We start from the raw sequence: 27,495 nt of genomic DNA, 5'->3' as shown, positions 1-27,495 counted from the left end.
GGAACCATCTCCAATATATATATTCTTGATCATTAAGTATAAGTCTAGTGATTGATTTCCCAAGTCGTAGGGAAACTGCTGAAGAAGACAAAGCTGTTAGGTTTCCCCGAAGGTCAAATAAAGCTCGAAGAACCAATTCATTTTTAAATTATAATACAGAAAATTGCAAAAATAAACTCCCGGTCCATCTTTGTTGCGAGGTCCATTAATGATCACCTTTGGCTTTACTTATCGTACAAGTACGTTAGCACCAAGTACCTCGATTTAAGTAAAGCCCGGCTGTGTTTTTATTCACCCGTAACATGGAGGCCTGGAAGCACGCCATGCACCTGCGAGTTATAGCTGCAGTTCTTTCGGTTTTGGTCCTGTCAGACTTGACTGCCGGCGACGAAGAGTGTTATAAAAATACAGCACCGGAAGAAGTAGTTGAGGTGGTCGAGTGTAGTGGAAGCTGCTTTGAAATAGTAAAGCCAATCTTAAACCATTTCGTGGAGATGAAAATGGCCGCGGATAACAGCAGGTACTTAAAAGACCAGTTAAAGGATGTGATAAACGAAAATAAAATAAAAGATGAGCAAATAAACGCGCTGATCAAAAGCAGCAATGAGCAAAAAAACACAATAAACACTCTGACCAAAAACAACGATGCTCTAATAAAAGCTCAAAGTGGCAATGAAGAGCTGATAAGGGTTATTAAAAGTGAAATAAGCCAGAAAAACAATGAAATAAATTCATTTAAAACTCAAATTTGTGAAGATCTTAAAAAAGCTAGTGAAGATAAAGACAATTTTAATATAAAACTACTTAGTTGTTCAAACAATATTAATAAAAACAAGAATTCTTTGATGGATAAAAATGTTGGGGAAATCCAGGAAAAGACTGATCAGGCAATGAGCAAGGAATCCCAAAATAAGGACCCAACCAGTCAAATAAATGTTTTATCCCAAAACTTAACTGAAACAATTGAAAAACTTGGAAAATATGATGAAATAACTTCTTGCCCCACTGCCAGCAAAGGCCTATTCCATATAAAGCATCCGGAAGTGAGTGCATTTGAGGCTCCTTGTAATGGATCTGGATGGATGGTAATTCAGAGACGGATGGACGGCAACGTGGACTTTGATCGCAATTGGACGGAATACAGAGATGGGTTTGGAAATTTGAGAGGAGAGTTCTTCTTAGGCTTGGAGAAGGTGCACCTCATAACTCAGTCGAGGCAGCATGAACTGCTTATCCGTCTGGGAAAAGTGAACGGGTCCACTGATTTCGTCCAGTATGATAATTTCAGGATTGGTAGTGAGAAGGATTCCTATCCATTGGAATCGGTTGGAAATTCCACTGCACGCGACTCCCTCACATATTACCATTTGAAGTGATGTAAGTGATGTCAATTGCGCCAGTAGATTTGGTGGTGGCTGGTGGTTTAATAACTGTGGATACAGGTACACCGTAATAATATAATTTTTTGATATTTTAAAATTGTTCAGCTATTATCTTAATTTTACAGCTCCCTAAACGGAAAGTTCTACAGAGGTGGAAAAATGAATGGTAACTCATACGGCATCTACTGGGCCAGTTGGAATAATTACGACTATACTGTTTCACTCACATTTGTCGAAATGATGATAAGACCCAAATCCTTTTAAGAAAAATTTGGAATAAGGAAACTCATCCACACAAAACTAGTTTTCAAATCTTCTCTTCTCTTCTGACCAAAATAATATGAGGAGCCTTTCGTGTCGGTTTTGGCTGTACTGCCACCTATGGGCTTTGTTAACCCCAAATTACAACCAAATTACCACACGGACGTCCCTTCAGGGTCATGGATGGCGGCCTTGCTTTTGGGGCCTTTTGCAATTAAGACCTTTTGCGAACAACACGAACTGCAACAAGAATAAGACGGTTGAGGTTGGAGTTGCAAGTTGCAATGCAAATTAAAGATGTATTATATTTTATTAGTATTACCTATAATTTTACCATAAAAGATCAACGAATTATTTTAAAATTTTGACATCTTAATCAAAAATTGAATTTACCCCAACTTATTCAATTCAACGAAGAAATTTTAAAAATGTGTCCTGGCACTGGGTATATCACTGAGGTTGGAAGTCCACGAGGTGACGAACCTGAGTACACCTTACTATGTGCGACGATGTAGTAGTATATAGACGAAGAATTAAACATTTTCTGTAGGCGTTCGACTGGACAAGCGCTTCATCAAGCAAAATATATTGTTTAAATTAGATAATTTGTATCCAAAAATTTTCCCAATATAGTTTTTATTGATTAAATTGAAGCTAGTGGGGGCATAGGAACATATTTTAATCATGTTCTTATATTGAGTATGCTTTTAGTTCCGAGCCTCCTTCATAACTTTCATTGGATTTAACCAGCGGAAGCGTATGTCCCAATACATAACGACATTGACCCTATTTTATGTTTTATTTTATGTTCAGACCCACAACTTTTGGAACCTTGTTTAAATTTTATCGCTCTATTCGTATTAAACGGGTTGGCAGCTCCTATATCCGAAAAACAACAATGTATCGTTACCTTTTCATATTTTATCCTTTTACCCAAGACCTTTGTACTCTTTATCACAACGTAAATATTCATTAAATTTCCGTACAATTTGGAAATAATGAGAGACAAAATAATACGAAAGAACAATTAACAGAAAAATATACTTTTATTGCCGGAAATAGGAACGAAAACAAGTGACATCACTTTCTAGTGGTTCCTAAAGGGTCAAAGCATATCCTGCGTACTCGTATCAACCGTCGTCTGATTACTGTCCGGATTTTCAGCACCTACGCCGGAGTCTTGGTTTTCTTCATGCTTTGAATTCTCCTCGAACCGCTTGGCCTTGGCTCGACGGGATTTGATGAGGATTCCATGGCCGGGACAGTCTCGATCAGAGCTATAGCATCTCTCCCTGCAGCAGACACGGCACAAACGAAATTCGCACTTGGAACCTTGTGGATTAGCGCACTCCGTGCAGTATTCCAGACGCCTCTCGTGCCGCATCTGAATCTGGGCATCTGTTTTGTTGGGTCGCCTTTGGCGTCTTCGCAGCTTTTTCATCCGCTTCCGAGAGATCTCGTTGCCGTCCTTGTCAAAGAACTGCCTCTTGGCTCGATTGGGGTCCTCGGCCTCGCGCTCTTTCTCCGCAATCTTTTGGCGGTGGGACTCGGGTGAGGCGCGTATGTAGGGCTGACAGAGCCATGGAGCCAGGGGAAGTTTCTACGGATGGAGGTTTCGAATACTGATTACTTCATTCAAAGTCGAGAGATGTTACGAAGCTCTTACCTCGGCACCCACGGTGGCATCCATTTCCTCAGGCTCGTAAGGCAATTCGCCCTTGTGGTAGGGCTCGTATTTGGCCTTTACCCTTTGAACTACGTCGTTGAATTGCACTAACTGGTTGGCAGTTGCTAGGGTTTCCCTAAGCTCCGAATTTTGTCGGATATTCATACTGAAAATAAACGGGAAAACATCAGGAAAAATATTCAACAAAATTAAAAACATAAGTCTTACATGTGGTGGAAGAGCTTGAAGAGATGGCCCCTTATGTAGGAGCTGGGACAGGGATAGAGGTCCACAAATTCTAAGTACTCCTTGGCCATGTGCCAGACGGGTGGAGCCAGCCCCTGGAAGATGGCTGGGTTGTGTAGATTTCCCTCGGCGCTCATCACCCCATCGACTCCCGTTTCCTCCAGACACCGGTGCACGTCCTCCAGGCCGAGTATATTTCCGTTGGCGAACATGGGAATCTTGATGTGTTGCCGCACCTCCTTGATGTAACTCCAATCAGCGACACCTGTCAAAGGACCCTTCTGCTCCCTAGTCCTGCCGTGGACGGTAAGGAGCTGACAGCCGGCAGCCTCCAGCATTTGGGCATATCGGATTGTCTTGGCGCGGTCCTCGAAAATGCGAATTTTGCAGGTCACCGGTATGGAAAGTTTCTTGTGGAGCGTGCTCACTAAAATAATAAAATTGAACTCGTATGATTAATCACAAGTATGAACATATTTCTATAATTAGCACACTCTCTCCGGGTGCTTACCAATCTCCGTTAGCAGCTCCCACTCGTCCTGGAGAAAGGATCCATAGTGCCCCCGCTTGGCAATCGCCTGGGGGCATCCCAAGTTTATGTCCACCGCATCGCAGTGATCCTGCGCCGCTAGGGCTGCGTCCAAGATTTGTTGGGCATCGTTACCGCAAAACTGGATAACCAGAGGACGGTCGCCAGCACACGTTTGCAGAGCATCCTTCCGGTACTTGGGATCGGTGGCGAATAGGTTGGCATGATACATCGGGGTGTAACACAGATGGGCTCCATATCGACGGCACAGCATCCGCCAGGCCAGTTCGCTTTGGTCCACCATGGGTGCTACCACGTAGCGCGGAGATCCGAGGGTGGAGCGATAGAAGTCATAGCCTCCAAGCTTTGCTGTCGGGGATGCCTCGCCGCCTTCATCGTTCACCATATTAACTACGTTATTAACTGGAAGAGTCAGAAGATAGGAAGATGGTTAATTTGGAAATAGATACTACAGTCAACATCATCTCTCGATTATAATGATTACTATGGTCAGTAAAGTAAATTGATTTGATAGGCCTTTTTTGGATTCTTCGGAGCTTAAAAATTAAGGTTGTGCAACTCATCGCAAATTTGAATTGACAAATGCCCGCAATGCAGTCTAATATTGTGACCCATTTTTTAGCCGCTAGAAGGCTAGAAGGTAGAAGGGCTGGCGTCCACGTTCCCCAGGCACCCACGCACTTCACTGGAAAGCTAATTAGCGACACATTAGCGGCAACTGGGTGCGGCCAAGTGACTGCGGAAAAAGCCACGCACAGTTGGGCAGAGCCAAAGCCAACGCCAAACAAATTTACGTTGAGTTGTTGACAAAAAACGCACAAACACGCTGGGCGGCGAAAATTACAAAAACTAAACTAACTAAAAAAAAGAATAAAAATGGAGTGTAAAGGATATCTTCGGATAAAATTTAACCACAAATTATTCTCGTATTATGGCATATTATGAATGGAAAATACATGGTGTTTTATAAAAATTTAATATCTTGTAAACGGATTTTTATTAATCTGTATTGTCTGCCCTTAAACGCATTATCAAAATAATATGTTTTATTAATTTTTAGACCAATACTCCTTTATAAAATCTTCGCATATTTAAATCTAGTGAGACTATCTACTAGGATTTAGCATCTACTACGCCATGGACAATAAAGTATATTTTAGAGAAATAAATCCCGAATCAATACTAAAAATTTCACTTTTAATAAAAACTTTTCTCTCTTGTAATAGCCTGTTTGTTGCTTATAAGTCTCTGGTCCAATTAATTGACTCCGTCTGCCTGCATGGTGTTTTCTTTAGCATCTCCCCCTTAGTCATTTTACTTTTCCTCGGTTTTCGCTTTCGTTACTTGGGGCTTGGGCTTGGCCCACTCAAAGAAGCGTGAAAATTGCGCTCTGAGCCAATGCACAGCAACTGCAACTGCAACTGCAACAGTAAGGCATCAATTGCGAGAAACACCATCAAGCACAACAAATGTGCACTAATAGAGTTATTTAAGTTGTGCCTGTCTTCAGAAAGATTAATCCCAAGAAACAAGATTTTAAACATAGGCTTTCGATTCGATTGCAATGAAAAGCACAAATAAATGCCGATAAATAATCCGATTGATAAGTCGGTTATGTAAAATATTTTTTAATTCCCAATAGCGCGCGTTGCAATACAATACTATTGTAATAATAGTATTATTAATAGTAATAGAAAAATAATACAGTAAAACTTGACTTGAAATGAAGTGTCTCTGCCTTTCAAAGGTTATCACTTAAGTCTGTCCTAAAAAAGTTGTTTTTGTATACAAAAACATATTTGTATTGTTTCGTTTGTTAAATATAACATTTTATATTTTCATTCGTTGCCAGCCAAGCACTGCCCTAACTTTATGAAAGTCTCTTGGACACACCTAGGAAGGATGTTAAGCTCTTACCAAATGAAAATACCATCCACCCAACCCATGGGCAGCTTGCACAATAACTTGCATAAGTTGGCTCGATTGGAAACTTACTCGCCAAACACCCACACAGAAACAAACCCAAACTCAGACACACATCCACAAACCTGGCTTGAACCTCGAAAGTTTCTGTATTGAAAGTTTACTGACCGGAAACGGCATGCAATTTTATCCGTGGAGACGGCAGGTTTCCTTCTTTTCTTCTCGACTTTTTTGGAATGGTTTTTTGGGTTTTTCTACCCAGAACACGAGGGGTACAAGGGTGTGTGGTATTCGATGAAATTTATTTAACTGGAACAACGTGTGGATGGTGATTTTGGGGTACATCAAGCATATGTACATATGAATGTATAATATTCTTAATCAACATCTGACGGACCGTTCATCCGTCTTTCCGTAGAAACGTGGATCTCAGACGTGGATCGCAGAGACAATGTGATTAGTTCAGTTTAATATTAGCAACTTTCATATTTAAATAGTCTGCGGAGTAATTAAATGATTTCCTCAACTCGAGTTTTAATTTTTCTTTTAAATGTAATCAAAATATAAAAGTTAAATTCTTAATTGAAAGCTTTGAATTTAAAAAATTTTGAAAAACTCCAAATATTCTACCCGATGTGGCCTTTATTCCGATGGACAAGAGAGATAACCTTGGGAAATACCCAAACTGTTCAAATCTTATAAGAACGTGGGCACAGAGTCTTCGTTTTGAAATAACCCCGGCTTAGTTTTCATTCAACCGAAACATAGTGATCTGAAAGCACGCCATGGAACCGCGAGTTATACTTATAGTTTCAATTATCTCGGTTTTGGTCCTGACAGACTTGACTGTCGCCGACGAAGAGTGTTACCAAAAAGCAGTTGAAGTTGTTCAGCCAATATTAAACCATTTTGTGGAGTTGAAAATGGCCGCGCATAACAGCCGGTTAAAAGATTTGATAAATAAAATTAATATAAAAGATGAACAAATAAAGGCGCTGATTGAAAGCAGCAAAGAGCAAAAAAACACAATAAACACTCTGACCAAAAACAACGATGCTCTGATAAAAGCACAAAGTGGCAATGAAGAGCTGATAAGGATTATTAAAAGTGAAATAAGCCAGAAAAACAATGAAATAAATTCATTTAAAACTCAAATTTGTGAAGATCTTAAAAAAGCTAGTGAAGAAAAAGACTATTTTAATATTAAACTACTTAGTTGTTCGGACAATATTAATAAAAACAAGAATTCTTTGTTGGATAAAAATGTTGGAGAAATCCAGGAAAAGACTGATCAGGCAATGAGCAAGGAATCCCAAAATAAGGACCTAACCAGTCAAATAAATGTTTTACCCCAAAACTTAACTAAAACAATTGAAAATGTTGGAAAATGTGATGAAATAAGCCCTTGTCCCACTGCCAGCAAAGGCCTATTCCATATTAAGCTTCCGGAAGTTAGTGCATTTGAGGCTCCTTGTAATGGATCTGGATGGATGGTAATTCAGAGACGGATGGACGGCAGCGTGGACTTTGATCGCAATTGGACGCAATACAGAGATGGGTTTGGAAATTTGAGAGGAGAGTTCTTCTTAGGCTTGGAGAAGGTGCACCTCATAACTCAGTCGAGGCACCATGAACTGCTTATCCGTCTGGGAAAAGTGAACGGGTCCACTGATTTCGTCCAGTATGATAATTTCAGGATTGGTAGTGAGAAGGATTCCTATCCATTGGAATCGGTTGGAAACCCCACTGGAGGTGCAGGCGACTCCCTTATAGAACACCATTTGAACATAAAGTTCTCCACTATTGACAGGGATAATGACGTGGCTTGTAGAAATTGTGCTAGCTATATGGGTGGTGGCTGGTGGTTTAATAACTGTGGATACAGGTATACCGTAAAATTACAATTTTATAATATTTTAAAAAAGCTTCATACTTGAATTTACAGCAACCTAAACGGAAGGTTCTACAAAGATGGTAAAACGGAGGATGAGAATGGGATAATTTGGGGAAGTTGGCACGAATACGACTGGTCTGTTTCACTTACATTTGTCGAAATGATGATTAGACCCAAACCCTTTTAAGAACATTTTGGAATATGGAAACCCGTCCACACAAAACTAGTTGTAAACACAAAAATGAAGATTAATGCGGATAAAAAACAAAAACATTAAAATAAAATATATATGCGTATATTGCGGTGGGTGTCCTTGGGGCTTCAAACTCGATTAGGGTTGGGGAAAGAAATACCTGAGGAACAGTAAGGGATTTTTCAGATGATTCACCCGGCATTAGGTTTTCGGTATTCTCTTCTGGCCAAAATAATAGGAGGAGCCTTTCGCAGCCAATGCCTGCGAGTAATTAAAGTTTAAATGGCCGGGAAACTTTTTCGCATAAGAACGGAAATAAAGTGCAGCCCTGGAAGAAGTAGGCGTGGAGGGTGGGACTGTGCTGCCAGCTGTGGGCTTTGTCATAATTACGCCCAAATTACAACCAAGTTACCGCACGGACGTCCCCTCAGGGTCATGGCTGGGAAATTCGAGCGGAGAGATGGCGGCGGGCGGACTTGCTTTTGGGGCTTTTTGCAATTAAGAACTTTTGCAACGAACAAATGCAACTGCAACATGAACAAGACTGTTAATGACGGCGAGTTAACATTTCTATTTAAATATTTTGCTGTGTTGTTTTGCCTATTTTATTCCCCAACTATTTCAATCAAAACTCAATAAAAAAAAACTCGAAGAAAACCTCAAAAAGTGACCAAATACTGGGCTCTGTTAATTAGGGTGAACCGCAAACAATTGTATTTTGTTTGGAATTCGCTAAACCCGAGATGGCAGCCAGTAATTAAATCTGCGGCCGACACTGGCTTTCAATGCACTTTTCCTCCAGCTTTCAATTTCTGTAGTTTCGACCGACCAGGGATAATTAATAATTTCCGCACCAATTAAGATGGCCGGAGAAGAACTTGGCCATGGCGGTCTCGTGGCTTTCACTGAAGATGGTACGATCTCGGGGTGGTGGGAGGTAGTCCCCCCCAACTAACAACTCATTGCATGTTGGCTCTTCCATTTTCAGAATGGTTTTATGAACAAAACCGCACTGGGGCAGTGATGTTTATTTATTGTTAACCTTCCAGCATGTTGGGCGGTTGGACGGGCATTAGAAATGCACAACTAAAGCTTAAAAAGCACGCTAGAAACAGCCTCAAATTAGGGATAAAAAATCTGTTTTTAAAAGGAGAGTTGCATGATTGAGAATTTAAAATAATAAATAAATTTTATAAAAAATGTTTTCCCTAATCCCAAGAATAAAAAAATAGTTTTAGCAAAGAGCCACCTACCCACCTACGCAGAAAACAAAACATAAAAGACCTCAATCGAAGGAAACTCAATAAAAAACTGGTAATGCGAAAAAATGTGAATTAACTTGCTTTTCACTCAACGAGGCGTTAAATCCTTTCAACCCACTGAAGAGTGGGTGAACGGCAGGGCAGGGCGGGATGACTTCTCTGCTGAGTCTGCCATTTGAACTTTGGCGTCGTCTTCTCGTCTAATTCTTGTTTGCGGTTATGTTCTGTGGGTCTCCCTTAGAAACTTGGCAAGGATATTTGGCTCCTTTTCCCGTTCTGCCCTGCTGAGCCCCTTAGTGGCCAACACGGAGAGAAAACGTATTTCACAAATTGTCAAAGAAAACCATTTTTTAAATATAACTTTCTCAGTGTTCTATTTTAGCTCCATTCCTGATCGGTCCCAGCTAGCTTTACATTTGTTTCGCTGTCTAACTTGTGGCGCGACAAGCGAAAAAGGACGAACGAAGAAGGACTCTGGAGACTGAGGACAAACCCACTGGAAACAGCTCCAAAATATGACCTCATTCGCGCACACACACATGGGTTTTCCGTGAGTTTTGCACGAATTACGCATACACTGTAGAGTTTTGCAAAAAAAAAAGGAGAGGAAAACACACAACAATTGCAATGGCAACGTATTGTTTCACTTACTCAGCAAGCGCAATGAAATTCCAAGTGGTCAAGGATGGCAAGGACGACCCACCCCCCGGCTGTGGTCTATTAAAGCGCAGGCTTGGCCAGCCCCGAACACCCTACCTCCCGTCCAGCCGGCACATGCAACTGGCAACTCCCCGTGGCGTGGCAATCAAACTGAAAAATAAAGAGTCTCTTTGCGTGCTGCCACAAAAAAGTACCAAACCCCTCTAAAAGAAACCTCGAAATGGCCACAGAAAAGTACAAAATATGAAATAGACTATTTTTAAGTGATTGACCTATTCCAGTGGCCATCGGTGTGTTGACATTCATGATGGAAAGCGAGTTAAGCCAAAAGAGGAGTGCAATTGTCCATGGAAAACTCTATTGATAGCTCTGTAATATAATTTCTATTTAAGAATTAATAAAAATTATAATAAATAAATAATTATACTACCTAGGGAACTGTTTTGGCTTGATTAGTTATTTCTTCTTAAGTCTTTTGTTAAAGAATCTATTTGTAACTACTAACGCTTTTAATGATTTAGTTTCTCCTTTCGAGCGACCCATATCTAGAACTCCTTACCACCTCCTATCAATATATTTTCCCATGATTTGTCCTTTGTAAATACCGTTATTCGATAGAGTTCATAGCCCAGTCCTACATGTCTACCATATTTATGACCACACGTCCTTGGATGGTCATAAGTAAGAACGTAATTTCCCCTTTTTTCAGTCAAAAGCCGTTGGTGAGACCCCCGAAATAGGCGAATGGGTTAATGGGTGGACTTTTGAGCCGCCCCTAGATGTCGCCACTTAATCAAATGCATCGCCCCACCCCCAGGATCTGCCCCTTAGGTTTTGGAGCTCCGTTACGTCGTCTGGCATTTCTTATACAAGCGGGTCAAAGTCAGGGCACTTGGCCCAGCTGGCGGTACCACCTTCCAGTACTCTGTTTTTTACGATCCTGCTTCCCCACGACACAGAGAGAAAAATATTGCTTAGGCTCCAGTATTGTAATCTGAGTTTGATGATCTAGTAGTATTCACTAGTATACTACTAGTATACATTTTTCCTTATTATATTATGTGAGAGTGAGAGATCTGACTTTAAAGAACACCCATTTTGGCCAAGGTGCATCCTTCTGCTTCTGCCCGCCTTGTGGCCTATGTGTACTACGAAGTACAATCCCATTGCTGACGTAATAAACCATAATAAAAGGCCGAAACGCGTAACAAGCCCGCATTGTGCCCATTTCAAGGACATTGGGTGAGAGAGACAGCTGCCGGGGCTCGGAAAGAGAGTCAAAGGATAAGGGGGAGCCGGCGGAGAATCGGCAAAGATGTGGCGACAATTTGGCGTCCCTAGCTGGGCGTCTCCTCCTCCAGTTAGGCACCATTGAAATAGGGCCAAGTTTCGAATGCAGCTCTCATCATCGTAACTCTAGGATGAAGGACCTTTTTGTCCCGGCTCCTGCATATATGCACATTGGACGACTTTGTTAAAGGTTTCATCGTTAGCCTCCAGCCCTTGCAAATTGGTTTATTAATTAATTTTTGGGTGCCCTAGGTTGCAGATTGAAGGTTCCCGCTTTTTGGGCTTCCTGTTTTTTTTTTGCTCCATCCTTAGAGGAGGCGGCTGTACATTAATGTTGTTTGCACACTTTTGATGGAATTTTATTACACACAGCTCATTAGGACTAATGATGCTTGTTGCCTGTCAGGCTTGATTCAGACCCAGTGTACACAGCAAAAAATAAGGTGAAAAGGGGAAGACTTTCAAGTATTTATGTGGAATGGTAAGCACGCCAAGAGAGATTCGATTGACAAAAACAATCATTATACCATTATTTCTCGCTCTGTTCATGGCAAAAAAGAAAACTTGAGACGAGGACCCGAACACGAGAGTGTGAGTCTGTAGGATGGATATGGTTCACAGATGCAGTGACGGTAATGAAGGGCCTGGCTGCTGGCTGGCCTTGTCTGCTCTGGGATACTATAAGCGGAGAGTGTGGAAAGTGTGGGAAAGTGTGACTGTGTCCGCTGTCTGCCGAGTTTCCTTTGCACTTAATTATATTTGTAAGGCCAGACGATGATGTTGCCGGTGACGAAGCCAGCCTTAGCCTTAGCCAAATGGCCAAATTGAACGTGAATTTTACTGATTGACTGGTAGAGTGAGGCAGGGCTTTTTATTGAAAATTAAAAAAAAAAAAAATTGTGTATTAGAGAAGGAAATTAGTAGTTCAGTGTATAAAAAAGTGTAGAAAAAAGTTTCAAACAGAAGCCATACTTAGATAATCATTATTTTGTGGTAAATTTCCGAATATACTGCAAAAACTGTAGTCTACTTAAGGGCATTGCTTGATCAGGAAACTGCTTAATTCCCTAATTCCTATTTCCTGAAATTCCCCTATTAAAATTCCCTATTTCCCTATTCCCTGTGATAAAATGTTCTTAAAAGGATTTGGTTGTTATCAGAATTTCGACACATTAATGGTTCGACTGTTTAGGGAGCTGTAAAATAAAGATAATAGCTTAGAAAGGAATTTTTTAATAGGTAAAATTTAATTTCATTTTAGGGACCACCAAAATATTTATATTAGAGTAAATTTATACAAAAGCGATTTAAAAGAGGTTATGCGTATGCGTATATTGCAGTGTTGTTCTTTTGGATTTTGACAAGGATACATGGACGAAAATATAACCTGAGAAACAGTAAAGGCTTTTTTCAGTGGATTCATCCGGGATTAGTTTCTCAGAATACACTTCTTTCCAAAATAATAGGTAGAGCTAATACTGGATTTTCAAAGTTTTATATTTTGTAATAAATTTGTAATACTTTGAAATCTTAAAAATATAATAGTTACCTTTGGTTTTCTGTTTTCATTTGTCAAATTACTAAAAAACAACCTTTATAGAGAGAAGGCAATAGAGACCGAGTATTATAGAGTCGAAAAACTCGACTCCGCAGACTTTTTGGATTTGTTAGTGATTTGTTACTGCCAGAATCATTATTCCCCAATCACCATCACTATTATTGTGAGGGCAACTGTAAGCACTACCCACACATTATTAGATTCTCGGAAAAAGCGACACACTTGAGCACTCCGAAGGATACATCCACAAGCCAGAAACGCACATAGCTACTCCTTCTGTTTATCTGTTGCAAAGTGAGCAGACAGACAAACAAGCCAAATGACACGTACCCATAAATCCCCGACATTTTATTGCCAACGCGCTAAGCTTTAGGGCCAAAAGAGGCGGTGCTTATGTGTGCGTGTATGCGTGCGGACCAAGGTGTGGGTGTATGTGCCGAGTGTGTGCGTGTGTGGCTGTCGTGTGATTTGTTTTGGCGGGGCAAACACATGACAAGCAGGAAACATAAAACGCCAACAACAATTTACTTTGTTAATTTACGTGCAAGTATTTGCATAAATAATAAAAACAACATACCTCTGGCCGAAACAATAAAACGAAAAATAAATTCCAAAAATTTCAATACTTTCGAGTGATTTGCCAGCGGGTGGGTGGGTGTTTACTTTGTTTATCGATTGTCAGGGCAATTTGCTCCTGGGACTTTTTGGAATTTTCCAGCTGTTTCAATAACCAACAATAAAACGAATTCTAAAAGGTCACCACTCCAATTTGGATTTAAAATTAAGAAAATGCAAGAATAGATTGGAGTTTAAACCTTCAAATCATTACCATTTGTTTGCCACAGAACCACAAGCCTCTTGGCAAGGGCAAATGCAAAATTGCGTATACGTAGCGTGGGCAGCTCCCACCGAAGGAGATAAGTTGACCATAATGACCGCAACAGGAAGCAAGTTCAGCAAATGATTCCAGTTCTAGTGCCACTACCCGAGCCCGATGAAATTGTCAACACGTTCAAGGAGCATGCATATACATATGTATATCCTGTCAGTCCGCCACATGCCGCATGCCACCTGCTGTGCAACAAAAACTATGCTCCGTATGCCTGGCCTGCTAAATATTTAAAGTGCCAATGAAAGCGGGTCACAACCGGCAATCAGCCACGCTGACGATGATGACGACCCACCCAACCCCAGCCAGTCAACGGCCACCAGGTGGCCAATGATAGTTTTAAAAGCCGCACTCGGAGCTTGTTTGTTTCTCAGGCGATTTTATTTTTTTCCACTTTTGTTTGCTCTGCTCGCCACTCTGCCATTTAGCATTCAAGCGAGCGACTTACAATTCTTAGACTTAACTTTAAGGGGGCGGCGTACGTAAAATACTAGCAAAAATATCAAACGGAAATACAAATACATTTATTCTTGTTGTTCATTGTTAATTTCTAATACAATATACGATACAAAGCATAGCCGTAGTCATCCTGATGCTGTTTGGATCAGTGTTAAGCCTAACTCGTTTCTGTAGCATACTTATTCGGGCTGCATACAATTGTAATATTTATTCTATCCTTAACGTTTTCCTATAAATATTTGTCTCTCTGCTATGCTCTGCTCTCCGTGAACTTGGCTTGCTGCACATTTTACCAAAATATATTATTTATACATTCGTTTTGCGCACAATATTTCCACATTACATGTCCGGGACTAAGGGACTAAATTAATATAATTATTGTGTTGTGTACATATTCAATCTTTTATTCGTGTTCTGTTGCCCTCGCTTACCAACTTTCCTGAACGCCGAATCTAACAGTCTCTTTTCGCAACCGTCTCGGGGCGTGTGTTGATTTGTTTTTAGCTCAAGTTGCAGGAGTGTCGGCCCACAAATCTGGCAAGTCATTAACTAAATTGAAAAGCGTATTTAAGCGGGGTGAGCTGGGAGGAGCCGTGGGCCATGTATGGATCTACTCGGAATATTCCACCTGACTGAAAGTCCGACAAAAGAGCCAGGAGTTCGTTGAACCAACGAAAAAGGAAAAGCAAGGCAGCTGGAAATGTCATTGCTGGGGGTGGTGCCACCCGTCGGAGCGAAAACAAAGGCGTGGGTGAACGGAAAGATGGAGTTGGTAGCCAACTTAACTACCATGGCTAATAACGAGCGGGGGGGGTGTAACTGGAGGCGTAGGCAAACGTCTGGCAAGACTAGTAGCGTCGCACCCAATACAAGCCCCATCAATCATAATTCGTTTGAATACAAGCAGAGGTCCTCCTGCAGGAGACCTGAAAAATTAGTCAAATTTTCAACTTTAGTCCCTTGCCGTTACACCCGAAGAATCTAGTATCATATTCAGCAGAACTATTATAAAATCGAAACTAAACACATTTACATTTTTTCTCCAGTGTCTCTCTATCTGTGAGCCAGAAATGCAAAACAATCTGTGCTTGCATGTCAAAGGAGTATTGAAGCCGGCAACAAGAAAATGTTTTATAATTGATGCACGGCAATATCCAGGACAACAACAACAACAAGTGGTCATGACAACAACAATAGCAACAGCAACAGCAACAGCAACAGTGCAGTTGCCATAGGGAAAGTCAGTCAAGTGGGAGAAATCCCACTCCCAAATTCGAAATTCGAATCAAAATATACTTTTTGCTTGTCCCCCATAAACAAAACTCCAGAACTGAAAAGTCGGGGGCGTTGCCTGGTAGTTGCTACCAACTCCCCAATTTTTCCAATCCTGTTTAATGGGCGTGGCACAAGTCAAAGGCACTGGAATGGGAGGCGAAGCTACACGACACGAACAGGCAATTAAATTGGAATATTTTATCTGGCACATACACAATTTAATCCATTTCACTCCAAAAATGTCAACACTGCATAAACTTGCTCCAGGGTTTTCATCGGATCCTTGAAAGGAATACTTTTAACGATTTTCAGAAAGGATTCCCTTTGCATCAAAGCCCTGAGATTTAAAGATCTTTTTGCTACTTCTTCTAGTGAGACTCTTTGAAAATTAGTTATCTATAGGGAGGACTCCCACAGCGAAAGGCTGCATAATTTTTGTGGAACACGGAGCGGATACGTAATAAATGAAACACTGCCATCTGCGTGTGTTCCTCTTCGTGCATCCTGACTCGAGGCTGTCGGAGGAGCAGGTGGCGGTCCCAATGTTAACGCCAAGTGCCATAAAATTAAACATTTTGCCACACAACTCGGTGCGCCCCCAAGAGTCGCTGCAGTCGGGTTCGCCAACCGGAAATGGACGAGGTGGGGGAAAATAAAGAAGGAATTGTTGCTCCAGCTGTCAGTGGCGTCGAGTCTGCATCTAAAATCCATTTATAGTTGCGGCATTATGTTATTCTCCATCATTTGCCGGTCGTGTCTCTGTCGCTTGTCACTCGAACTGGATGGGAGGAACCTGCAGAACAACCAGAAGCAACTGCAAATGCATGTCGGACGGGCTCACTGACACCATCTTCCCCGCCCTTCTCCGGCCATTGTGCCCGTATCTGTTTCCTATGTGTGGCGAAAATATTTGCAGTCAAGTCGTGTTGATGTGGCGTGTGTGGCGCCAGAAGGGGAGACACCTCCACCCCATTACAGAACGGGGACTCTATAATTAACTTGCCATTTATTTTGGCCCCAATCCGCTGGCAGCGCTGACCGAAATAGAGGACAGTTGGCAAACGCCTTAAATTAATTAACTAAAATGTTGGCCGAGTGTTCGGGAAATTGAGCACGAATGGAGCTATTGTGGAAAAGTTCATTTCATTCGTGTTGCTTCTCAAAAGTTGTGCACTCAATATTAATTCCCTTGTTGGTATTTTCCGTTTATTTTCTAGAAAGTTTCCAAGCAAGAACTTTTCCTGCCCCGACTGGGACGAACTTTAGTAATATTGGAATTATGCCATCATAAGGTTAAGTGACGACATTAAAAGTATTTGTCTTCATTTAGTAATAAGAGTGCTGGCCTCAGCTTTTAACTCTGTTCAAGCAGACCGATGGGACCCTTTGGGGATTGAGGTTAACTGAAATTGATTTGGAATTGCAGAAAAGCCACCACCTGCTCATCCATGAAAGAAGAAACTAATCACACTTGGCGAACTACTGCCGCACCTCACAAACCACTCAACGGACGTTTCCGGCAGTGGATCCTGGCTCCTCTATCTGGCCGGCAATCTATCTGGCTGACACCACCTCCTTCTGCCCAGAAACCAGTTAAAAATTGACTTTCCATTTGCCCGCTTGCCTGTCAGTTTCAATAACATGAACCGCCAGGCGGTAGATGTGGCTGGATGGAGCCGGGAGTGTCATGTGCGTAGTCGTTACGGCTGTCTATCCATCTACATATGTGTATCCTACCTCTGGCCGGGACAATCCTCGATAGCCGTCCGACTGACATTTGAACAGGAGACGGTGACGGTGACGGTGGGGGCACGAGAACTCAATCTCACTTTTTGCTTTTGACGCATTTCCATTACCAGTCCCCCACTCCCACTCTCACTCTTACTCCCCTGCGAAGGTCCTGTTCTCGTTTTTGTTTTCCTGACTTGCGCTTCATTAATTATTCAGTTTGGGCATATTTAATGGGCACACCCTCCACCCACCACCCACCACCCTCCATCCAGCTATCCGGCTAGACCTGGCCATCAAAATCAAGTTTCCAAGCCATGACAATTGCCATCGGCGCGTTGTGTCCCTGCATTTGAATTTAAATCGAATGAAAACATTTGCGTAACAATTTGGCAACATGCTGCAGTTGTATCCTGCGAGATACACGACTCCACAGCTACATCGGAGGCTACAGCTGCAGATAAAATACGTAAACATCCAGTGACGCCTTCGCTTACACACTTTGCAAAATGAAAATCAATACATGCGCGGTGGCGAGGGCGAGGACTCAAAATACAAATACAAAAAAAAGGAGGAAAAAGGATTCTGCTCTAGGGGATGACTCCATATCTTCTGCACCTTCTCCCGCTCTCCACATGCTGTTGCATATTTTATCAATCCGACTGCAAAGCCATTCAATAGACGTCAAAGACGTGTTTAGGGAGGAGGGGCCACATTGAGCGAACTTGATGCAGTTGGGAACTAACGAGGCTCACAACGAGGGCGGGGAACTTCTCGAAAATTCCTTTGAAGGCAGAAAAAAGGGATAGCAGCAGAGTGATCTTAAAGTTTCAAAAACTATTTGCCCTATGCCCAGTAGAAGATAGGAACTATAAACAAAGAATTTTAGCAGACCTCTACCTCTACACTTTTAAAACATAATAGACCTCTCTAACCCCTTATACTAACTACATTATGCCCCAAAAGTCATGGCCCAGCCTCAGTTTCCCAATAAATCCAATGAACAAAGAAACTCAAATCAAAAGCGGTAATTAAGTTTGGCTATGAAACCGCATGGCATTAAAGCCAATTTCCGAAACTGGCCCTGACAGCTCCCACCACCCATTCCCAGCCGACTGGTAATTGATTTCAGTTATGACTTTCAATGGTTGCTCGGGGATTAATTGATTTCCGGAGCTCCTGCAGAGCGGAGATCGGGGATTGGGGATTGGTAAGTGGATAACACTACAGCTAAGACTAAGACTAACCTAGGGACTAAAACAGAAACCATACGAGGAACGGTCCACACGCCTCGGCCATCTAGGTGCTGCTGGAGTTGGAGCTGAGACTCTGGAGGGAGCTGTTCGAGGCGGTCTTCTTCAGGGTTTCGCCGGCGAGACTGCATAGATTCTGGACGAGAGCCGTAGACGAGGTGCCGCTGGCTCGGCTTAACAGTGGCGAGGATGTGGCTTTGGCCGGATTGGAGTTAGAGTTGGCTGGATTCTGGTGTTGGTGTTGGTGCTGGTGGTGGTGGCGCAGCGGCTGCGGCGAGGTTGGGTTCGACAGGCCGGACTCGTGGATGGGCGACAGGGTGGGCGAGCGTGTCCGCAGGAAGTGCTTCCGCCGCTGCCGCCTGTAGACATTGCCCAAACTTGGCAGTGTCCTGCTGTTCGTCTGCGACTGCTGGTTCTGCTGCGAGAGCTGCTGCAGGTTGCTGGCGAATCCCAGGGTCTCGGCCAGCTCTGCCAGCTCCTGGCTGGTCTGGTTCATTTTCCTTCGTGTCGGAGGCGGCAGAGCGGGCGGCAGCGTCAGCGTATAGGTGGTAACACTGTCGTCCCTTATCACGGACGTGGGCAGCAGCATCAGCTCCTTGCGCCCGCTCGAGGGACTCGTGCTCGTGCTCAGCTCGCTGCTCTCCAGGGAGCTCCGGCTCGGCGAGCTGGCTGGCGGTGTGGGTGTGGCCGTCGAGTTTGTGGCATAGCCCCGCCCCGCCGCCTGCAGTTGCAATGGACGTATCTGATTCTGTTTGATGCCGACGCCCACGCCGCCGTGCTCCTTGGCCGCAATTCCGTGATGCGACCCATGACGACAGCGGGGCCGGCGATAGCGTCCCAGCAGGCGCAACATGTGCCGCAGTCTGGAGCTTCTAGGCGGCGTCGGTGTGGTTGTTATCTTCAGGGGCAGGGGCAGGGATTCCGGCTCCAGGCCGCCGTTCAGGGTGCGTATGAACTGTATGGGCAGCTCCTGGGCATTCAGTTTCCCGGCCGCTGCTGCCTCTTCTCGCTCTCGAAAAGTCAACGCCGCCAAGAGATCGTTGGGGACATCGGGACTGTCCGGCACCGAGGCACAACAGTTCCATTTCCGTCTCCACCGCTGATGCTTCGAGATATTCCCAGCTGCCGTGCCCGTGGAGGAGGATCCGCCTCCCGTCTGGCTGGTCAGGGTGCGGGTGCTGCTGCTCCCACCGGCACTACTCACCGCTCCCGAAGAGCCTGCTCCGCCGCCCGGTCCCCTCCTCAGACGGAAAGTGCAAAGGGTGCACTGCTCCGTGTACTGGAGATAGGTGGCTGGCCGCTGGGGACGGGGTTCTGCCGAGATGAGCGATCCCTTGGCCACGCTAACCCTCCGCTGCAGGGAGCTGGCCGCGAAGCTGGAGCAGCAGTGGAAGCTGCTGAGAGTATCCTGGTCCAACTGCACCTGGGGTCCTGTCTCCTCCAGCAGGGAGCACACGTAGATGGCCTGCCGACTCTGATGGAACTCCCGCGAACTGGAGCAGCAGTGCAGCCGCATGGACTGTTCCGTTTGGCCCACCAACGCCTCCTGCGACTGCTGGCTGGGATGCGGGGCGCCGGAGCAGCAGTACAGCTGCTGTCCCCCGGGCAATGATCTGGACGGATTGTGGGGCTCGGGCAGGGACGCGGAGAAGTGGACACTCCCGTTCTTGGCCACAGTGGCAGCTCCCTCCTGTAGCTGCTTGGCCTTGGCCTCCTGAGCTTGGCGGTGGTTTCTGATGTACTCGTAGGTAGTCAGTCCCAAAAAGGAGATGTAGATGTGAAAGAAGCACAAGTGCAGCAGCAGGCCGGCACTCACGGCGGCCAGAAGTCCCAGGACCCCGAGCAGAAGTAGGAAAATAGTCTCATGGACTCCGATTCCGTCCACGACGGGCGTCACGGTGTGGTTGTTAAGACTGCTAGTCCCCGGCTGAGCCGTGCTGGCTTCTATTAGGGCCGTAAAGTTTTCCAGGAGGGTGGGCAGCGTGGACATGGTTATGTTCGCCAACTCTTCATCCATGTCGACACTTGGTGGCTCCCCCGGCACCGTTTCCGGTTCTTGCTCCATTAGCATCATTGTGCCGTTTCCCAGACTTAGGGTGAGATTTATGAAGTCGCCCCCGTCCATTTGGTGGCTCGACGATGACGACGAGGAGGATGTAGCGCCCATCCGGCACCAGTAGAAGCTGAGCCACTCCGGCTGGACGTAGTAGAAGACGATTTGGGCCACCACGGCTGCCACGATGACCAGGGTGGCCACCACCGCACTGACTACGCACATCAGGAAGGCCACATAGTTGCGCGAGCCGATGCAGTGGTTGAGCCACTTGCAGTGGTGATCGAACTTTCCAACACACTTGTTGCACACGGAGCAGTGCTTGGTGCGGCTGGACGAGGTCCGGATGTTGCACAAGTGGCACCTGCCGTTCTCGATCACGTGGCCGTGCTTGGTGCGATCGAATTCCGGCACAATCCGGTCGTTGCGGTGAACACGGCGCAGCTCCTTGTCCGCGGGATCCGTCAGCAGAGCTGTCAGGTGGGATACGATGTGCACCAGGTAGAGGCCCGTGATCAGACCATATAGAGGACCCTGCAGCGGAGCGTGAAACGCCGGGATGAGGACCCAATAGCTGGCCACTCCGAAGAGCAGGAGTACCAGCCAGCCGAACAGCTGGAGAGGATGCAGGGGCAGCTGCAGACCGTGGAGGCGTCTTCCCCGGCGGTGCTGAACATCTGCGATGTTGTTCTGGTAGCTCACCAGCTGGGACAGCCGGCACCAGCCAAAGGACCTCTTTTTCCCTGCCCCGGACTGATCACTGCTAGTGGGAGGATTCTGGACCACTACTGAGGGAACTGGTATTCCAATCGAGGACTGGGGTTTGCGGGCCGGCGTGGATAGTCCCTTGACAGGCTCCTCGCTCCCGGGCTCCGTCAAGCTGGCAGTGCTGATGGTTATGATGTGATCCGTCTCCGTCCTGACTCCGTTGGCTCCTTTCGCTCCAGATGCTAGTCCAGATGCTGGCGTGGACATCTTGTAGAGGGGACTGGGCTAATCGGGTCTGGTGATGATGATGATGGAAATGACGATGATGATGATGATGTGATAATGGGGAGTCCTGCTGCACAGCTGCACATTACATCAGATGCTAAGCCACGCCCTCGACGGATGATGCAAGTAAGCGAACCGCAATCGTTATATAATTCCCAACCGATTTTTTTGCATTTTTTTTTAAATTTTCTGATTACAGTTCTTTTTGATTTGAGAGTCTAGATGCTTCAGATTAGCATTAAAAATAGTTCCTTTGTTAAGTTATAATTTCTTTATGGAAAACTATTATTTTTTTTTTAATATTTGTTTATACAAAAATTATTAATTTCATTCCACAACTGCACTACTTTTTTCAGAAACACATTTTTTAACTTTTAGCTCCAACTTTTAATTTAATCTTTATATAGTTAGTTGTTCTTGTCTCCTGGCCCTATAGTGTAGCCTAGTTTTTTGCGTCCCTCTTAGGCTGGCATTTATTGTAACTGCTTTTTATTAGCGCTCTCTGTCTCTCTCTCAGAATCCCAAACTTATATTTTTATTAAAATCTCCTTTGCACTTGTTTGTTTTTGCGTTTTTGTTGTTGACTTGGAGCTTATTGCTGGCGACAGCGCTCTCTCTTTCCCGCCGAGTCCTTTGCCATTTGCAATTCTCCTTCTTCGTTTTTGTTGCGAATTGTGAATGGCGCAGTTAACGGTTCATACGTGAACGTATTTTGTTGATTTCGTATTTTATTTTCGCCGCCGTGGGGGGTGGTTACACTGGCAGCGGGCGCCGCGAGAGGCAGGATGGTCGCCACCCCCGTCCGCTTTTATATTTTTTGCGGGATTCCTGCTCTATGATTTCCTTTCGGGTCCTTTTGCCTTTTCGTTTTTCGTTTTAATATTCCTGATAGTCTGACGTCTACCAACACACGCACAAAGGTACATATCGCGAGTTAAAACAATAATATAGCCGCGTTTACTGCCGACGGGTAAAAACGAACCGACTCCTTCAACCGACGCGAACCAACGAACCCGCAAGCCTTGTTGCGGGAGTAACTTTCGCCGAAGCTTGCAACCAAACAAACCGTTGCTCGAGCTTCGGCTTCTAACGATGTTAAGTTGCACTAGTCAGCCAACTAGTAGTTATTAACAAGAATTAACTTATTAAAATTAAATTTAATCTGCATACTAGATATAAGTTAATCTATAATTTTGTTGTCTAGCCTATTTTTAATAGAATTAGGATTTATTGTTATTTAACATATATGATATGGTGATAGTTTTGTATTATTATTAATTTTTTGTAAAATTAATACTAATATTTTATTTTGCCCAAAATCCACCAAGTTAAATAAAATACAAGTATAGTGTAATGTTCGACACCACTTACAACTTCTCTCTCAAACGCCAAACATACAAAACTCTGGGAGAAAGCCTCTCTCGGTGGAAAGTGGTTGAAAGCATATTACTCAGTTTATTGAAAGCCAAAAGCTTTCATAATTGAACGCCAGATGCCAGATGGGAGTATCCGAGAGAGTGGAGGAGAAGGAAAGAGCGCAAGCATCGCATCACAGCTGTGTGCGGTTTTGCCGGTAGCCGTTTTCAAACGGGGGGTGGTGGGTGATGGTATGGGGTGGGGAATTGGGGGGCGCCCACTAACTATCCCAGCACGCATCGATGGTTTGAGAGGAGGGTGGTAGGATGATGCCAATGTTTTCGTTGACTCTCTTGGGGGTGGCTCTATGTAAGAGATACACATGTGCCTGATATTCCAAATATTTTAAATAATTAAAAAGTTTTTTGAGATTAATTTTTTTTACAGCCCTTTTCTAGTGTTTAATTTGAAAATAATATTTTACTCTTTCTTCAAAATTTTAATGAATTCCAATACATATCTAAAGAAATCTCTTTTCAAACTCCCCGAGGATTATTAGCTTGTTAGCCATACGACTCACGTTGCCATCCCTGGGGAGCCATATCGTAACAGGAAGTAACTATTATATAACGTTAAATGGGCCAGGGAGAGCTCGGATGGAGGGCCCACGTAGATTGGCACGCACCTTTCGCTTTTGCCGCCCAGTTTTTTCTCGTTATATGGTTTTTTTTGGGCTACCAGCATCATTTTTTATTTATGTTTGCCCATCGACATCTCAGGTGGAATAGTGGGGCGGAAAGTACAAGGTGTTAGATGAAATGGAAAGCACACTCGAGAGAATATTTGGAGCACGTGCTGCAGCGAGTACATTTCAGCACTGGATGTGATTTTATTTACGTGGAAGATGCACGCGACGGGTCGGTGGAGGTATCCGTCCTCAAAATAAAATCCAAAGCAGACATGCCGTCGCCTGACCAAGCGATTGGTAAATATTTATGCCCGAGGATGCCCACAATCTAAAGTTCTAAGTCCATAGACGGGAAACGAGGTCACCGCCCGAGCTGGATGGGAGATTGGGGGGCGGGGTGGACAGATAAATATATAGACACAGTCTGACAAAGATGGAGATGGATAGTGAGCCAGGGATTTATGTAAGCCGCAGAAAAACGACCGAGAATCTGCTGGAGCTCGTCTAATGGGTATCTGACAGGATTCGAGCCTGTTATTTTTTTTTTACGGCTGCCTCGTAAAGCCGAAACGCAAATTACCAAAACAAACACCGAAATTATGCTTTCGGGGATATCAATGGAATGTCAAAGATTGTGTATTTTGCATACGATAAGTAGACGAAATTAAGGGACATGCTTGGAGAACAGTGGTTTGGAGGAGGAAGACTAGAATCTATAAATTGATTACTGGAAGTAATCACATATTCTTTGTTTAGTATTTGTTTAAGATAGTTAAAGCTAATAAACATGCAATTTTATTTGTGGCATAAAATACTTTGTAGCTTTTTGTAAACAACTCTCAGTGCCACATTTTATTCAATTTCGATGGGAAATAAATCGAGTTTTCTTGAGTTTCCGGTGCACGGTTACTGCCTCCTGGCAACGATAACACAACAACAGAAAGGGGAAGCCCCACCACCCACAATCCACAGCCCACTCAGGCCAAGGATACCGGTAGCAAGAAAAGCTTTGATAAGCAGAGCTAAGCACTGCCATTGAACCGACAAACAACATAAAAAGTGAGACAACATCACCAAGATGGTAACCAATTTTAAGAGCTTTCCTGTACTTTAATAAGGATGGGATACCGCTTGGCAGCATCGCAGGAGGTAATGAAAAGTAAAGAAAGTTACAGAAAACGTGTAAGTTGGCTGTGTATTTTACTTTTTTGGATTAAAAGGACACTCCGAGTTTAGTTGTCCACAAACACTCAGAGAGATAAAGTTGATTGTGCACAAAACCGAAAATTTGGGTTTCTCAAAAGAAGAGGCGGCAAGATGATCGACATTTTGTCGCTGCCGCGACGGAACAAGGTGTCCGGAAATCCGGCCCTGCTGAAAATGATCTCCTACAAAACCGGGCTGCCGATCAACAGCTTGCCCGGGTGGGAGTTGATACCTCTTAACTGCAAACTGCCCATGCTCAAGTGTCCGGGCAATCAGGTTATTTTCTCCAAAAACAAAATAGGGCAGTCGGTAAGTTTAATTTAAACACAAATCTTTCAAAGAGTCGCTAAATTAGTTGGATGTCGTAGTTTAAAAGTGGGAAGCAAGAGTTTGAGTCATCGGTTACCGAGCACATACCAGAATACAATCCTCTGCACGATTCCAATCTGAAGACCTTCTATTCCAATGAGCGAAATCTCAAGCGGCTGCGGGAGAATGGCGAAATCACGCAGGATAACGACGTGATATGCAATCTGAAGGACTTCAACCAGCATCGCCAGGAGCTGCACAAGTCCCAGCTATACTACATCCTGCAGGCCTACAAGCGACGCGAGGCAGAGCAATACGATCGAATGCTGATTGCCAATGCAGAATCGATTACGAAGCGAGATCACCAGAACTTGGCAGCCCGCCATCAGTGCACCGAGGAAGTGATCGCCAGGAAGCAGCAGCTGGAGCAGGAGCGCCATGAGCGCAAGGTCCACATCCTGAATATTACATACGAAAAGTTTAAGCGCCTGGAAAACCTTGCCTCCATGCAGAACATGCTCCTGGAGCACCGCAAGATGCTCACCAACATGCGAGTAGCCGCGCACATAAGCATGTGCCAGGACCTGCAGAGGAAGCATCTGATCAAACAGAAGAAGCTATTCCAGTTTAAAAAGGACCGCTTTAACAAGAATATGCGGCTGCTGCGAAAGCAGCGTCTAATGAAGAACACCGAGCACCAGATACAGTCCTGGAAGAAACGACTCGACGAACGCATCGAACATCAGCGGAGAATTAACTACCTGCTCCAGGAGGTGCAGAAGGAGCGTGAGGCTTTCATCGAACGCCACAAGGCACTGTACAGAGAGAAGTGGGCGCGGATTCAGGACGAGATCAAGGAACGATCCCGCCAAGAGAGAATCGCTCGCAAGCCCAAGCGTAAGCGCAAGCAGAAGAAGAAGCTTCAGGAGAAGCCTTTGGAGGAGCGTAAGCCTTCGTTCTGTGACGAATACCAGAGCACCTTCGACGGATTGCTCGACAGCGAGCTGTGTTACGCCTTGAACGCAGCTATTGCCATGGAGGGTCAGACGCCGCTCACATTCGCTCCCGACGATCCCATCTACAAGGCGGCTCAATATATTCTCAACTACATTATTGCCGGTTTCAACGAGGATCTCAGCGATGATGAGTGCGCCCTGGTGGTTCTCATGGCGCGCATCCAGGAGTTTGTCTGCGACGCAAAGAAATACGTTCACTACGTAAGTAATTATCATTTTCCCTCCTTTATTAGTCCATAATTTAATCCTAACATCCTACAGAAAGCATCACAGATCATTGGATTTGCGAGAGATCACAAGGCTATGGAGGTGCCGGCATCAGTGGCCAGGCCCATAGTGCCGGCAAAGAACCACTCGCGTGCCTCTCATGTCTCCTTCTGCGGAGTGGCCAGCACTATCGGGGTGGGCAGCTATGAGATCCATCCGTTCGTGGACGTCCGACCCTGCACGGAGCGACGACCCACGCCGGCCGGATCACTGGCATCGCTGGTGGTGAGCCAAATAGGCGAGCAGGTGATTCAGGACAAGGTGCGCCTGCCGCACCTGAACCGCAACCAAATCGTGTTCATCGAGCACTACCTGGTCAAGTTCAAGCGGGAGCTGCTGGTGGGGCTGGACAAATTGGTATTTGCGGCCATCCAGTGCCACTTTGAGAACCGCATGATGGAGGTGCGGGAGGAGCTTCTGGCCCTGGACAGAAACTATCTATTTGACCAGGTCGCCAGAGGCATTCTCAGCTACGCCGTCAATCCGCTCAACTACCAATCTGTGCTGAAGCTGGCCGTTAGCGTTTTGTCCAGTGAGATCATCTACGAGCTTCAGCATACGATGCTCAAGCCGGGTATCGATCCGCGGGGCATGAACCATCCCATATCCTGTGGCACAGAGCGGGACCGCGAGCAGCTGGTCCTTTGTATGCCCTAAAATCCTGTATACCGATTTGGAGAGGGGTAATCAGCGGCAGGATTTCCAAGGTCAGGCGAATGGGAGTTATTTGTAAATTGGATGTATAACCACTTCTATTGGGCATACTGCGGGAGTAGGGAGCATAATTCTTCCTTGTGACGCTATAATTACTAAATTTTAGTGCTTCGTTCTTCGTGATTCTAAATAAATAGTTTTGCTTGTTGTTTGAACATCTGGGAATTCGGCCTCGAATCAGGGTTTATCTTCCCTAAAAACGTATGAGTCGCAAATATTAATACCGAGGCAATCACTTACCAAATTATCTGAGCGAAATTATTAAGAAAAATTCACTAATCGTCACTTATTTTAAACAGTTCGTATCGTAAACACAACAAAACAAATTTTGGTCAACACATGGCATGCAACAACTGGTCTCGAGCTAGAGATGGCCCTTAATTGTGTATCGATACACTCTTATC

The 27,495-nt window shown here is 44.5% G+C and overlaps 5 protein-coding genes across 6 annotated transcripts; 3 read left to right on the top strand and 2 right to left on the bottom strand.

Annotated features, from left to right (window-relative positions):
* The first annotated feature begins 311 nt into the window (after positions 1-311).
* On the top strand, positions 312-6,351 carry LOC6502757 (fibroleukin). 2 transcript variants are annotated; one of them, XM_044715945.1, is made up of 3 exons: positions 312-1,442; positions 1,508-1,942; positions 5,958-6,351. In XM_044715945.1, the coding sequence occupies exon 1, from the start codon at positions 324-326 to the stop codon at positions 1,374-1,376; it is 1,053 nt and encodes a 350-aa protein (XP_044571880.1). In that variant the 5' UTR covers positions 312-323; the 3' UTR covers positions 1,377-1,442; positions 1,508-1,942; positions 5,958-6,351. The 2 variants fall into 2 exon arrangements, with proteins under 2 accessions (XP_044571880.1, XP_044571879.1); XM_044715944.1 differs by lacking the exon at positions 5,958-6,351 and having other exon boundaries at positions 1,508-2,590.
* LOC6505526 (tRNA-dihydrouridine(16/17) synthase [NAD(P)(+)]-like) lies at positions 2,671-4,908 on the bottom strand. Its single transcript, XM_014905018.3, has 5 exons — positions 4,590-4,908; positions 4,067-4,507; positions 3,538-3,982; positions 3,310-3,475; positions 2,671-3,243 (listed from the first exon to the last, which is right to left on the bottom strand). The coding sequence occupies exons 1-5, from the start codon at positions 4,666-4,668 to the stop codon at positions 2,749-2,751; spliced, it is 1,626 nt and encodes a 541-aa protein (XP_014760504.1). The 5' UTR covers positions 4,669-4,908; the 3' UTR covers positions 2,671-2,748.
* On the bottom strand, positions 4,333-22,799 carry LOC6505515. Its single transcript, XM_001964922.4, has 2 exons — positions 18,484-22,799; positions 4,333-4,507 (listed from the first exon to the last, which is right to left on the bottom strand). Exon 1 carries the CDS (start codon positions 21,515-21,517, stop codon positions 18,536-18,538), a length of 2,982 nt encoding a protein of 993 aa, XP_001964958.1. The 5' UTR covers positions 21,518-22,799; the 3' UTR covers positions 4,333-4,507; positions 18,484-18,535.
* Positions 6,375-8,211, top strand: LOC6504415 (fibrinogen-like protein 1). The gene is made up of 2 exons (XM_001964923.3): positions 6,375-7,913; positions 7,974-8,211. Exons 1-2 carry the CDS (start codon positions 6,814-6,816, stop codon positions 8,107-8,109), a joined length of 1,236 nt encoding a protein of 411 aa, XP_001964959.3. The 5' UTR covers positions 6,375-6,813; the 3' UTR covers positions 8,110-8,211.
* Positions 22,800-24,791: 1,992 nt separating the features above from the next.
* Positions 24,792-27,248, top strand: LOC6504426. The gene is made up of 3 exons (XM_001964921.4): positions 24,792-25,094; positions 25,154-26,311; positions 26,372-27,248. Exons 1-3 carry the CDS (start codon positions 24,897-24,899, stop codon positions 27,032-27,034), a joined length of 2,019 nt encoding a protein of 672 aa, XP_001964957.1. The 5' UTR covers positions 24,792-24,896; the 3' UTR covers positions 27,035-27,248.
* The last annotated feature ends 247 nt before the right edge of the window (positions 27,249-27,495 follow it).

The sequence above is a fragment of the Drosophila ananassae genome, chromosome 3R (genome assembly GCF_017639315.1).
Source record: "Drosophila ananassae strain 14024-0371.13 chromosome 3R, ASM1763931v2, whole genome shotgun sequence".
Taxonomy (NCBI): Eukaryota; Metazoa; Arthropoda; class Insecta; order Diptera; family Drosophilidae; genus Drosophila; species Drosophila ananassae.
This window is presented reverse-complemented; position numbering and strand designations above follow the sequence as displayed.

Coding starts and splice junctions, on each gene's coding strand:
- LOC6504415 (XM_001964923.3), top strand. CDS start 6,814: ATGGAACCGCGAGTTATACTTATAGTTTCAATTATCTCGGTTTTGGTC. Junction 7,914..7,973: donor TTTAATAACTGTGGATACAG/GTATACCGTAAA, acceptor TTGAATTTACAG/CAACCTAAACGGAAGGTTCT.
- LOC6505515 (XM_001964922.4), bottom strand. CDS start 21,517: ATGTCCACGCCAGCATCTGGACTAGCATCTGGAGCGAAAGGAGCCAAC.
- LOC6502757 (XM_044715945.1), top strand. CDS start 324: ATGCACCTGCGAGTTATAGCTGCAGTTCTTTCGGTTTTGGTCCTGTCA.
- LOC6504426 (XM_001964921.4), top strand. CDS start 24,897: ATGATCGACATTTTGTCGCTGCCGCGACGGAACAAGGTGTCCGGAAAT. Junction 25,095..25,153: donor AAAACAAAATAGGGCAGTCG/GTAAGTTTAATT, acceptor TGGATGTCGTAG/TTTAAAAGTGGGAAGCAAGA. Junction 26,312..26,371: donor CAAAGAAATACGTTCACTAC/GTAAGTAATTAT, acceptor AACATCCTACAG/AAAGCATCACAGATCATTGG.
- LOC6505526 (XM_014905018.3), bottom strand. CDS start 4,668: ATGAGTTGCACAACCTTAATTTTTAAGCTCCGAAGAATCCAAAAAAGG. Junction 4,508..4,589: donor AATTTACTTTACTGACCATA/GTAATCATTATA, acceptor TGACTCTTCCAG/TTAATAACGTAGTTAATATG. Junction 3,476..3,537: donor TTCAAGCTCTTCCACCACAT/GTAAGACTTATG, acceptor GTTTATTTTCAG/TATGAATATCCGACAAAATT.